At 36.8% G+C, this 14,386-nt stretch overlaps 1 protein-coding gene across 2 annotated transcripts in view; it reads right to left on the bottom strand.

The window, feature by feature from the left end:
- scml2 (Scm polycomb group protein like 2) overlaps positions 1 to 14,041 on the bottom strand; it is a 26,377-nt gene extending 12,336 nt beyond the window's left edge. For both annotated transcript variants that reach the window (XR_006822283.1, XM_046033387.1), the window contains exons 1-7: positions 13,966 to 14,041; positions 9,608 to 9,684; positions 9,366 to 9,431; positions 8,909 to 8,979; positions 8,143 to 8,377; positions 6,707 to 6,795; positions 5,792 to 6,035 (exon numbers count right to left, since the gene is read on the bottom strand). Coding sequence is in view for 1 of the 2 variants with exons in the window: in XM_046033387.1 (XP_045889343.1) it covers positions 5,792 to 6,035; positions 6,707 to 6,795; positions 8,143 to 8,377; positions 8,909 to 8,979; positions 9,366 to 9,431; positions 9,608 to 9,629 (727 nt within the window). In the remaining variant the exon portion in view is untranslated. The remainder of the gene's footprint in view (positions 1 to 5,791; positions 6,036 to 6,706; positions 6,796 to 8,142; positions 8,378 to 8,908; positions 8,980 to 9,365; positions 9,432 to 9,607; positions 9,685 to 13,965) is intronic.
- Positions 14,042 to 14,386: the final 345 nt, after the last annotated feature.

Here is a 14,386-nt window from a genome sequence, read left to right as displayed (position 1 = left end):
CTGTTTAGATTTGCATAGGGGTTGGGGAGGGGTAGAGTGAGGGAAGGAAGAGTGGGTGGGTGGTGGCGAGGGGGGGAGGGGGGGGAGTTTAGCCCTTTATTCATGTTATCTGTAGGCCATATCGACAGTCTACATCAGTCACCTGCTTCTCAGTAAGTCGCTGGGGGAGGGGAGATGAGGGGGGAGAGGGGTTAACGGTGGGGCTGCAAGAGTGGATGGGGGATGGGGAGAGGGGTGGTAAAGGGTTAAACTGGATCAGAAGAGTCCTGATTGAAATTGGTGAAAAGGGGCAAACTCCTGGAGTTGGCGCACACATACGCAAGATTTCCCTCAACACACAGACACACACACACACACACACAGAAACAACCTCTCACGGCCCAGAAGGAGGTGCCCCCTCAGTGTAACCCTAGCCTATTCAGACATTCCCTGATGAAAGATGGCCAGGTCCAGCGTCAGGAAACAGTCACACAGTCGGATATCACCCCAGCTCCGGAACAATGTGGAGCAGAGCAGTCAGAGGAAGCCTTGTATGGGAAACGTCCCACTAGTCGGAGACATCTTAATCTGCTTCTGAACGAACAAACATTTGCGTTTCTTTATGAGATATGGCTTATTGATATATAATTATTTGACACTATTCAGGAATCTTTTCTAGTCAGGACACCCACTGGGAATTGTATTTGTTTAGTCTGTGAGGGCCAAATTACCCTGATGGGTGATGATTTCAAAATAAAAGAGCTAGAAAGTTACATCAAAAAGGATGCAACACATTTAGACACTTTTTTTAAGAATGCAGTGATATATATAGATATTAGGATTAATAATACTAAAATCTAACTAAAATTGTGTCAAAATGCTTTACTAACAACCATGTCTCTGTCTACATTAATGAAGCACTTAGGAAGTGAAATACATGTCTACGGTAATTTTGCCCAAATACAGAATATAAGTGACAAAAGAAGGCAAAAAACTAGAAAAAAACAACTGCCATGTGCCTGTATCTGCTAAAATATGGACATGCGGTATTTTTCATGCATTATTCAGAAAGAACTATTCTGCATTCTGACCCACTTTAATACCAAGAAGCAAAGACAAAGACGTATCACACAAAATGTAAAAAAATTTGCATGAAGATGAACGCTTACTGTACAAAAAGGAAAATAATTAGACACCCAATCTTGGCATCTTCTGTAGCTTCTTACAAAAATGTGTAGCAGGGTCGCAACAGGACAATTTTGATGTAAGCTAATTAGAAATTTTAAATGTAGTAGTAATTACAGAGTCTCTTCTCTTCTCTCACATGTACGGCTAATTATCACCTCATTAACACCTCAACCAAGCCCTACTTATTCACTTACTCGCAAGCAAACATAGCTGTCTGGTGATTTAAATGATCCTTTCTTCCTGCTTTTTTCCACTCCACACTGCACTCACACATACCATGGGTAAATCTGTGCTGAGTAGATCTGCAGGCACAGGGCTGATTTTACAAAGAAAGGCTTTGACTGTCCCTTAGATCTAACAAACGGTCAGACAAAGTTTTCTAGCTCTGGACTATTATAAGTATGACGAATATCCCATAAATTCTGGGTATGTCAAAACTTTTTTCAAATTAAAAAACATGGCTGACTGAGTAACCATGTAAAACCGTTCAACTCTGTTCACTCCAGCAGAAGTTCTCCTCTGGAAGAGTTCAGTAGTTACAAGGACATTTTACTGAGAACATTCAGTGAAGAGCAAACAGACGTGTAACTACTGTCATCCATCAACAAAGTGGAGGAAAACCAAACACACACACACACACACAAACACACACACACACACTCCTCATTAATCACGAAGGTTGTTGGTCTGGGTTATTCAAAGCCACATGTTTCCTGACCAGTGGGCACTAACAACAGGGTGAAGGGGAGGAAATCGCTGGATGGGAGCTAATGTAACATAACAGCAAACATGATGATTGATATTTATTACACCTGCTAAAACCCCAATTTCAGAATCAACAGACAATCCAGAGCTATTTGTCAAAGTGATTTTGATGAATGACAAACATCTGAACATTTCCCAAACAAACTAAACAGCTAAACTTTAAACATTAAGCTTCAGCATTAGAACAAATCACATGGTGAAGTATGAGCATAATTACCATATAATTACATCCCGCATGGTCAATGGAAAAAATTTGTAGTATATAAAAGCACACAAGGAAAGTTATCTGAAGGGGCCTCAGACAAGGTCTATAAATCTTTAGGTTAGAGAAGCACTTTTAAATATTCTCAAACCATTTGTTTTACAAACATATAAACAGCTGAAACCTGAATTTCTTGCCAAATGAGCATAGGAAGCTCCTGCAAATTAGTTAATATTTAAAAAAGAAATAGTATTTGTGTCACAGACTACACAAATACTTTTAACATTAATAATATTAAGGGAAATGCTACATGGAAATAGGTAAACTAATAAGGTACTGCTTCACCATGTCTGTGCCATCGTAGCATGTGTTTAACAGTGTCCTCAATTGTAATTTTATGTGACTTTTATGTGACTATCTATCTCAAGTATCTACAGTATTGTTAGCTTTTGTAGTATTTTTATTTCCATTGCAATGTTGGCACAGCCTCCCTTAAACAAGAGGTTTCTAACCTCAACGGGGCTTACCTGGTTATATTAAGATTAATGAAAAAATACACACACACACACACACACACACACACACACACACACACATATATATGTTTCCAAACTTGGTCATAAAACTACAAAACCACCAGTAACAATTGCAGATGTTGCTGACATTTGTTTTCATTGCTGTCTTTTTGTTTCTTTGAAATAAAGACCAACTACATGGGTAATATACTGTAGGCTCTTATTTAAATACAATAATGAATAATGTGTAATTTACAATGTCAAAGTAGATATTTTTGCTAGAAGCATTCAATCAAAAATATATTTTTGATTTCAGAATTTCAAAACAGTCATTTAAATGTGAAAAAAGCAAAACATCACAGAATATTCATTTGTTTTGCTTCCATTTGTTTGAATGACCTAAATGTAGATGTGAATTATTCTATAATTTGTTGATAACTGGTAAAGGATAGACAAGCATCTGAGGTTTCAAGCTGTTTTTCACTTATAACAATTACAGTTACAACCTGTTAAGTAGCTGTTTGTCCAAATAAAAAAGGTTGATTGTTAATGTCTATGATTAATAACAACTTTTGAAACAAGGCCTGTTAGAGCATGTTTTGTTTTGTTTTTAAGAAAGCAATGCTGGTTAATTTTTTAATGTTTTACCCTAAAATTCAGGCCATATCTTACACAAGACTGAAACAATTCTCAGTTAAATCAGATGACATTCACAGACATACACAGAGCACAAAACTATTCAGAGGATAATAACCTGACATTTGTTGTTTCTGGGTATACATGACTAAATCTGTGTCTCTGTGGTAAAATCAGTGATTGTTGTTGTGCTCCAACTGCCAAGCTGCTTTGTCACATCTTTCAAAAGGGCAAAATGGAGCCAAAAACAGCCCAAACAATCAGTGTATGAATGGTGAATCAATGTAAAGCAGTGGATGATTAATATATGAGAAAAAGATCAGAAACTGGAATCTATTCAAGCAGGCTAGCTGAATCTTCAGGGAACTCTGCAGACTCAATGTGGAGGTCAGAACTATGGGTCACAAGCCCACCAACAAACACAGAGAACTCAACACAGAGCAGAGTTAAAACACACATACACACACACACACACACACACACACACACACACACACAGAAGACACATAAATGAAATTCTGACTTTAACATTCACAAACTGACTTGGTTATTCCAAAGTTTTTCTACATTTCTACATTAAGAAACCTGTCTCATTGGATACTAGTGCCTTAATGGACAACAGAACACATTCAAATGTCTAAAAAGCTTACTGTATGTTGCTGCATGCAGACTTTATAAGTAGTTATATAAATTGCTACTCTTACTGCATAATTATCTACATGATGTCATACAATGGTACGATCTGGTTAGAATAAAGCAACTGACACTTTACTAGCGGATCACACCACACATTATAAAATTATTTCATGAGACTATGTACTTATTTTACCCCTTAATTACTTAACTGTTACTGTACCCAAAAATAAATATATAAAGTCAACCAAAAATATTTTTTCTTCAGTAATTCGCTCACTATTCTACTCATCATACAGCTGTTGTCTGTCTATATAAGGGTAACCTGTGTTTCACAGACATCAACTGCACAGTCACACATTTTTAGGAAGCCCTGCCACTTGTTTTTAAAGTTTAATAGATATATGGCACTAGGAAATGTCCATATTTGGTCCCAAATATTGGAGGAAGAATTTAATTCAAATGGATCAGTAAAGGAGCTTTCAATGGTGAGTGGTGACTACTGTTGCCTCCATTATATTACATATAAACACATCCTGGTGGCTTAGTGAGCTGCAGGAGCAAAGAAAAAGAGTTGAGCTACTGAAATACTCATGTACACTTTTAATAAGACTTGTCTTTGATGAATAACTTTGCTGATTACTTGATTAGAGAATCTACAGGTAACAACTGATTATTGATATTTTAAGCCATTTATGAAGCAAAACGGCCAACAGTGCTGGCTTCAGGTTCTAAAATGTGAGGATTTCCGCTTTGCTGCTCTGTTTCATATCATTGTGAATTGTATATCTCTGAAATAAGACATTTTAAAGACTAAATAGTCAATTTGTTAATTTAAAAAATGATTTATCAATGATAAAAAAGAACCATTAATGCTAGTTAAAATACATGTCCATGACTAGACTTTCACAAGGAACATTAACCTTTTTATTGTGCGTTTAAAGTACAACAAGCTAGATATTTATATATAGAGTTAATATTCTTCTACCAAACAATTCGGATTCAACAGACCATAATCATAATAATACAATAACACACATTTCTTCACATTTCTTCTTATTCGTTTTTTCACTCTAAGGGCCACTCTACTGCTATGCGGAGATGGCAGAGTTGCCACAACTCAGTTCACAGGCTGTAATGATGAAACAGATACATGAGAATACGTGCTCTGCTGCTCTCTAGTGGTGAAAAATGGATAATATTATTTAAAGAGCTGAGATACAACACCTGTCCACCATTAAAACAAGAATGACCAAATAAATCAGAGCAATAAATTAGTTTATTTTAGTCTTAATGTCATACACAAGCATCTTATGTTAACCTTAAAGCTATCTGTGGCACTAAATAGCCATATTCTGAATCTCATGACATAAGCACTTTTCTAATCATCATGGTATGTTAAACATCTTTTTTTTTTTTAGCTAAATAGACAATTAATTAGACACAAAGGGCTAGTAATGTGAATTAAAATGAAATCTTTAGGCTTTAGGAATTATTGCTTGAAGAAAATTACTTTTTTCTTTATTTGGATGGATAAATGGTCTGTATGAGTATAGCACCTTTGTTGTCTTTCCGACCACTCAAAGCGCTTTTATACTACATCAAATTCACCCCATTCATACACTGAGGCAGAGGGTAAGGTGTCTCTGCCATCAGAAACAGATATACACATTCATACACATTCACACACTGATGGCACAGTCGGGAGCAAGTTGGGGGTTCAGTATCTTTGCCATCATCAAATCATCAGATGATCTACTTTGTAGTGGAAACCTGTGGTATTAATGCAAGTTCCCTCATCTACTGTTCTTGAGACACAAAATTGCTTAAAACCAAGACAAGACAAGAAAAAAAGAATTAAAGCAGCACTTACAGAAGTTTCCAGGCGGCTGTAAGCTGTGTTTAGTCAGGCTACACCAGCCGACAGGGAAGATGTCCCTGGAGTCGAAGGGGCACCAATAGTCAAAAGCGCCTCGCCAGCCATCAAACATGACGAAAATCTCCTGACCTCTGACCTCTCCCACTGTGGCAGGACAAATCAGGTAGGGGTTCTTCCTGTCCACCGCCTCCAGCTTCATACCAGGCTGGAAGTAGTTTTTAACAGGGCTAGGTGGTTCCTAAACACACACACACATACGCGCACATAAAAATGCAAATTAATACTGTACATTCACAGCTACTCTGTTTTAAAGTCAAGCAAACAGCTATGCAAAAGTTAATCTGGTAAAGCAGGTAAATTATGTACCAAAATACACATTTCATGGTATGATTATCCGGACCAAAATGTTCTCTTTATCAATATTACATCGGTAATTATGAAAAAATATTTGAACACGCTTACTAATGACTAAACATAATAATAATGTATTTACTGGCATGCTGATGTATGAGAGTCCCCTTCCCCCTTGTGTCTGTGCTGATTACTGAAATAATGACAATAAAAAAAGTTATAATCACAGTATTAACATTTCCTATTGGTAAATCAAGAATTTTAGTCCATAGAGCCAATAATCAGCTTTTATTAGTTGGTTTCAAAATGTTTATAGTGTCCTTAATATTGACTGTGAAAGGATTAGGACGCCTTGTTCTCATGGCTTTATCTATCCCCATTTAAGGGCAACATTTAATGATGTATAACTCTTTTTCATGAAGCTAGGAGAAAACTAATACATTTGTGCCATCACATCAGTCAGTTCAATTTTGACAACTTCAGAGTTTCATCAGCTTCAGAAATAAAATAAACTAATAACAGTATTAGCCCTCCGTAGCTTCTTCCAGCTGCCATTACCTTTTTAAAAGCAGAGGCAGGGGCCATCTCCGCCCCACTCAGCGTCCGTAGGAGGAACATGGGCCACGAGGAAGCATTCATCCTGAAACCTGAACACAACACAAGGTCGGATTTATAAAAATGGAGACGGGGGTAGGCATTATGATGAAATGCATGTGTGACGATTTAAATTTGCCGACTGGCAGAGATTTTACAATACACTGAGGTACCTAATATTTCTGGGTATTTTAGGTTGTGTGTTAATACTGGATTTATATACTTTTTTTTGCAACAGTGTGATAAAATACTTTGATCTGTTTGGTATTTGTTGAGTGGTCTTCCTAAAAAGCTAGCTGGTCAACTTGATTTGGATTGTCGACCAAATCAGAGATGCAATTTTAGTGATTCAAAGCTCTGGAACCAGACAAGCTCTGCTCAGGCCTACATTGGGCCTCACCAAACAGGAAATTAAACAATGTCTATGTACTATTTAAAAAGATTTTTTCATTTTTCACAGCAGGCATTTTGACTTGTCATAGTAGGAAAAGCACAAGGGTTACTAATAACATTAAAGATGATTCTGTTCTATTCAAGTGTCCCAGTAAGCCAGGACTGTGTGATACTGAGGTAGCATGAACAATACCAGAACCATAAAACTGAAGCAGCTAAATGGAATTCAGACATCATTCATTTTATTATTTACACTGGTGCAATTTTCTATTATAACATGTCAAAAAGGCCTTTGTCAGTGAAGCACAGTCTGTACTCACCGAGACAGTCATGAAAATTGGTCTACTGATAATTAGTGAAATAGGTAAAAAGAACTGTGTGAGAAGGTGTGGGTATTAGTGTGTAGGGGCTTTAAGGTTCAAATAATGGTAACATAAAGTTATATGCTTTATATTTTAATCAAGTGTGTATGCATCTGTTGTAGTGTGTATATTATTATCCTAAGTTATGAACAGAGCATTATTTTTTTTGCAGGGAGGCTTTTAATTTAAAAGGTACACGCTGCCTCTTTTAGTGTTACATTTCCCTAATTTTCATGGTTTCCTGAAGTGTATTTTTATGTTCAGTCTAAGTTTAGTGCTTGTCGTCTCTATACTTTTGCTTTACATTTTTATTTTTCTCATTGTGGACTTTTCCCTGGGAAGCACAGAGAGCTCCTACACAAGAGAGACCCTGTGAAAACTTTGTCGCTTTACAAGTACAGGGAGGTTTTTTGGTTGTTGTGTCTGATGCAGTACTTGCAATGAAGTACTGAATGACGGTCCAAGAAAATGTGGTCCTTATTCATTATACAACATTCGCATGTTAGACCCACAACACATCTATCACAGAGTAAGATATTTGTTTGAGATATTGATAATTTTCCAAGTATTTAAATATTTCACAAACAAACTCATGTCTTGTGAAAAAAAACAAAAAAAACATCATACCAGTTTAAAGACACTTACCCAGTGGTGGCTGCAGCATGTCTCCGTTCCTCTCACAAGTTCCTATTGGTTGAATGTCTAACGAGTCCACCAGCCTCCAGAAGTCGTTGGTGTTGTCACTACCATCCAGGCGCAGGCGTAGACGAGTACCCATCATGCCCATCACCGTTGCAATGCACACAGAGTTAGAGTTGCGAGGGTCCCGTGCCTCAAGTTTCATGCCTGCTTTAAAGTCATTGGAAGGGGGGACTCTGGACTGCAGAGGGACACACAGACACACAGGGAGCCTCATTCATGGTCATGTACTGTGATGACACTTTGCACACTTTGCTTGCACCAATGGATTTAAAGCATCAGTTAATTTTATTTCACTTGGAAATAAATGTCTATGCTCATGTTCATCATAATGAAGAAATATGTTAATAAGTACAACTGTGGCTCACTGATTGTAGTTTTAGACGACAATGGCGCTCTATGGCACAGAAGAATAAGATATATCAGGCTTTGGCTCCACAGACAACATTTGTTAGTTGGATCATATGTTGTTGGTTTTGGTCTTTGTTGACAATAAGAAAAATATGTAATATCATCAGACTTTAAACACCTCTAACTAAGCAACAATACATCAGAAAGAACATGTTTGTCCTGAGCTATGGCAGACTGTATTTAACAGTATTAAAAATATAAGGAAACATTTAAGGGAACTATATAAGGGAAATTAATGATGGGATATATGGAATATATATATATATATGGAATAATGGGATGCTTCTTAATCATCAGCTACCTGTTTGAAGCAAGTAGGCGACGCTGCAGTGGAGGACGTTTCTCTCAGATAGTCTTCCCAACTGAACGGTTCTACAAAAACAACAGCAACAAAGTACTGACTGTTAAAGGAAAATAAAGTAGCTATAAAGTACAAGTAATAAAATGTACCACAAATAATTGACCCTAACAGCGTGTTAATCCCTCACTTGCTAAATCTGCACTGTTTAGGAAGCTTAGAAGAAATGTGCCAATAAATGTTTGTAAGAGATATGGTTGATCTTGGTTGAATTTTGAATCAGTGACCATCAAGAACTTGCTAAAAACGTGTAACACATTAGTGCAGAAGTTGCTGAAAAAGGCAAATAGGTTAATGCAAGAACTGACACCGAAATGGCTGCATCAAAAACTTTCATATTAAGCCGGTAATGAAAGGATCAACAATAAAGAGGAACATGCCAGAGATCAGAGCTGCCTACCATTAGATTTGTCGAGAGCAGAGCCTGCTGTGATGCTGCTTCGTCTCTCCTTCTCCTCTTTTTGATCTGAAATCAAAAGATGATTGAACTGCTCATCAGGATTTGGGAGCTACTGATACACAGAATGTAATTACTGAATGAAGGCATAAAACATGCGATTGTAATAGTTCTAGAGAATAGAATAGAGAAAAAATAAAACTTAAAAAAAATTAAATAGCGTGGTAGGAGAGATTAATTCCTACCTTTGTGTGGTGTTCGGCCCATGATGACCAGTGTTACAGAGGAGGTGAAGTCAGACAGGATTTTACCTACACAGACACTGAAGAGGAAAGAGATACAGTCCAAAACATTTTAATCAGAATATTCAAAAATACCAGAATGCACAGAACTACTACTAAAACTACATCTTGGGATTATATTGAAATGACTCTTTGATACACATCCCAATCAAACTTAGGAGATTGTGAATTTACATGCTAAATTCATGTATCTATTTTTCAAAGATTGATTTTAAAATACTACTTTTGGTTTATAATGCACTTAATGGTTTAGGGCCAAAATTAATTTTTGATCTGTTGCTCCATTGTGAACCGTCCTGACCTCTCAGATCGTCTGCGACGGGTCTGCTTACTGTTCCCATGGTCATAAATATCACAGAGAAACAGCGTACAGTTTTTCTGCACCACATATCTGGAACAAACTCCCAGAATACATTTTTTTTGATTTTTCTGTTTCCCACTGTCTTCAACTTAAATCAATTTAAATTTGAGACCATTTATTTATAGGACATATGATTATTATAAATATATATATATATATATATATATATTATGTTTGTGGCTGCACTGTAATTTGTATTCTATTGTTTAGTCTCTCTTATTATATTTTATCTTATCAAATCCTATTTAAATGTGTCTTTTTATCCTGTCTCTTTCTATATCCTTTTCTTAAGGCCTTTTACGTCTCATGTAAAGAACTCTGAAATGTCTTGTTATTGAAAGGTGCTACACAAACACACGTGCCTTGACTTTTTTGTTATGTTGGTGGTAATATACTTTTAGTTTTAAAGGTTAAGTCTGGTGATATTCCTCTTATTGTCAAAAAATCCAATGAAAAGATGAAAACCACCAACAAGTATTATCTGTGTGGTAAAAGCCATAGCAAAAACATAATGAGCAACACATGTGTGACATTTTCCTTCATTACCATGAACACAGACACTGTAGTTTATTGAGGGTCAATCTATAAATGCTATAAATCATCAGCAGAGCACCAAATATGTTTAACCCATGGTGGAAAATAGTCCCCAACAAATGCACTATTTACTTTTATTTAAAAGTGAAACTTTATATCTGTAACACATTTTTATAGTCTTTTGGGCTTCAGAAACAGTTCCGCAGACAGGTAACTAACATATTGTGGGTGTTTTTTTTCATGGGATTTGATAAGGAAAACAAGATAATCTGAAATTTAGATGGAAATATCTTCCATCTAAATACTATGTTTGGTGCAGTTTGTTTGCTTCAGGTTTCATTCCGTAATTGTCACAGGTAATAGTTATTAATATTTTTTCTGCTCACATTACCATAATCCTGTGATATCTAATCTGTTACTCACATACTCATAAAGGATGATCCCAATAAAAACATCTAATCCTATTAATTGTTCATGGTAGAAAATTATCATACAGCAAAAACACTACTAACATGTGCATTCTGATGTAAGGAGGTTTAAAATTAAAAGGGTCCAACAAATGGTAGGCCTATGTTTTTAGCTAGTTAGCTGCTTTGCTACTCTAACAACCTTTAATCCTAAAGCACCGTAAGTACTAAAATAAAATTGTTACCACACTGTTTATGCTGAAAATCTGGCCGAAACAATGAGGTTTACCAAAACTCTGAGCATAGTCCCTCTCCCTGCAAAGTCGGTGCATAGCTCAAAGGGAAGCAGAGAAATAATCCAAGGTACCGCCGAGTCAAAAAAGTGATACTTTCCAAATTAAATCCAGAAATTCAAAGCTTAAAATATTTCCAGAAGCCAGAGAGCGTCTCCTTTTGTTGTGTTTAAAACATTTTAGCATCTGCAATGTATTGCGGCTGTCCCTCCTCCCTCTGAAGACCCCTCTGTCTCTGCAGCGAATCCCATTGAGTCTGAAGGAGCCATAAAGATTCCAAGCTGCCATAAAAAGCCATTAAGAAGTGTGGATGTGGGACGTCTGCCGGCCGACATGAAAAGGATTCCAGCTCTGCTCCTCTCTCAGCTCCAGACAGGCTCAGTGTTTGCACTGGTCTGTCTGCCTCTCTCAAGAGGGTCAGACAAAAACCGTCCGTCAGACCAGGAAGCACTTAATTTTTACAGCCTCCATTTCCACTAAGGAAGCCACTTATCTGAGATTAGTGTAATGTTCACGAACCTGAACAGTGAGAAGCTCTGAAAATTGACAGAGAGAGGTTGTAACTATTCCTTGACAGGAGGAGCTGTCAATGTGTTAATGATAGAAGTTTTTCTCATGTGGAAAAAAAAATAACTATGTAAAACTTTAAACTTCATGAAACTTGAAAATAATGTAATGCATTTATTTCAACCTCAATATGAGGCATTTAACCTTTTCATATTTGATGCTCACACAAATACTTACAATGTGCACGGTACCTATAAATTTCACCTAAAGTTGCATGTCCCAGAAGGTCAATTCAGTATTTTTCATTATTACTAGGGCTGTAATTAATTATTAATTTCATTACCAAATCAATTATCAACCTATTGTTTTTCCAATTAATTAATTAGGCAAGTCTAGATATCGTCAGAAATACGTGAAAAATTCCCCTCACAAGTTCCTACAGCAAAAGGTGAGAACTTAAAATTGCTGCTATTGTGACCAACAGTCCAAAATCCAAAAATATTCAATTTACAAATTAAATAAAACAGAGAAAAGCACCAAATTCTGACATTTGAGAAGCTGAAATTAGTATGATTGGTGCTTCTACTTGATGGATAACTAAAGATTAAGAACTGATTTCAAGACTGATCACATTTGAACATTTCTTTTACATGCTTACAACATAAAAGTAATACAAGTAATGCAATGAATATGTTGTCATTTGTTATTACGCAGAATTAACACCCACAGGAGTTTTATATATTTTTGCACAACTAAAAGACATCTTTTTAAAAAGCAGAACAAAGTAGAAAAGGGCCTTAATTTCTCTTTTTGCCCTACGTTTATGTTAAGGAGACAGATTACCCTGAGTTGACTTTGTTTAGATGTCTCCAAAGTGCTTATTTTGTACAATCAAAAAGATCAAAATCCATATATTCAGTTTACTATTACATAACACAAAGAAAAGCAGCAAATATAGTGCTGCAACAATCAGCTGATTAACTCATATGGTTGGAGGAGTTTCAGTCTCTCCAATGTGGGGTTTTGCTGCTTTTCTTTGTTTTATAGGAGTATAAACTGAATATCTGTGGGTTTTAAATATTTCCCTTTTGGCTCTGAAAAAATGTTCTTTTGGAGTAATTGAGAAAGTAATTGGCAGATTAATCAATAATGAAAATAGTCTTAGTTGCAGCCCTAAGGAAATCCTCACAACCTAGAACCTGGAACTATAGGTAATCTTTGACATTTGCTTGAGAAATTACAAAAGATTTATGGATAAAGCAAATTCTCCCACCCCATTATTTCCTGCTCCATTTGATACTATATGACATGTGCTATTAATTTAAATCATAAAAGACTTTTTAAAAGGGTTGACAAAGTGAGTTTATGTGTGTTTATCCTGCAGCACATCCTTCTGTGAGATAACACTTTTTTTAATAACATTATATTATATTGGACAATAATGAGATGCGTGTAGATGACCTACAAATCCAGACAGAAAACGAGCACCCTTGCCTGGTGTTTCCTCTGTCGGGCAAGGCACTTTGGAATCAGAAGAGGGGTGTGAGCCGCTGAAGGGCGTCACCTCCAGGGTGGTATTTTAGCATATGGTTTCATATCCAACAACTTTCATTTCAGAACATTTTTCATCCAAATTTGTGCCAACATTTAGCTTAAATTGCGTCACACATCTGTGGTAGCCTATTAGGTTGCACGTGTGGTTGATAAATAAGATCATTTCTTTCTGTCATTTGCAGGATCGAGATTCGGGGGAGAAGTCCTGAATCAGCAGAAGATACAATTTAATCTGAAGAAAAGTCTGTGACGCATTTTCATTTGGTTTACGGTCACATTTCGTGGGCGGGACAGTGGTCATTATACAGGCTAAAGACTGCTAACGTTACGTTATAGCAACGAGCGTGATGCTACAAGGCTGTAGGACCACGCCAAACGCGGTCTTTAGTTGCAGTGTAATCCTCTGCAGGAAGCCAGATAACAGAAGCAAAGGGATATCTGCAGAGTTCAATGTCGCTACTGTACGCAGCAAGCTGTCCGTCTGCACAGGATACAGTATAAACACCCGCTGCCATCTATCTATCGCTGCAGGGACAAACAGCAGGAAAGCCGACCGCTTTTGATCGCAGCCCCGAAAAACAAACGCGACAGAAACCCTTTATCGGCAGCACATGAGAGTAATAATGAGACATGAGCCGTACCAACCGTTTGAACAAGGTATTTTGATGGGAGATTCCTCACTTTCTATCAGATGCAAGCCGCCATATTCGCTGCAGCTCCGCGCATGTCCACCACGCAGTGCTGTAATTCATATTTTTCCACTGTAGGTTTAAAAAAAACAAAGACAGAGGTGAGGAATTGTCAATAAGTCGTTTTATTAAGAAGGATATTGTTTTATGTTGGGTTTTGATAATAAACTGCATGTGGTGTGGAAACGAAAACATGAACATATAAAGTGTTGTGGTTTCCTGTTTTTCATGCAGGAGAAGGTGATGAGAATGACAGAGATGAGACTGCAGGTACTGGAAGGTCAGATTCATAACAGTAGCTGGTAATGAAAAAACATTTTTAAAAAACAGATCATTTCCAAAAGCCATTAGTTGATTAAAGCGTTGTAAGAATACCA

Source organism: Micropterus dolomieu, linkage group LG20, assembly GCF_021292245.1.
Source record: "Micropterus dolomieu isolate WLL.071019.BEF.003 ecotype Adirondacks linkage group LG20, ASM2129224v1, whole genome shotgun sequence".
In the NCBI taxonomy this organism is placed as follows: domain Eukaryota; kingdom Metazoa; phylum Chordata; class Actinopteri; order Centrarchiformes; family Centrarchidae; genus Micropterus; species Micropterus dolomieu.
This window is presented reverse-complemented; position numbering and strand designations above follow the sequence as displayed.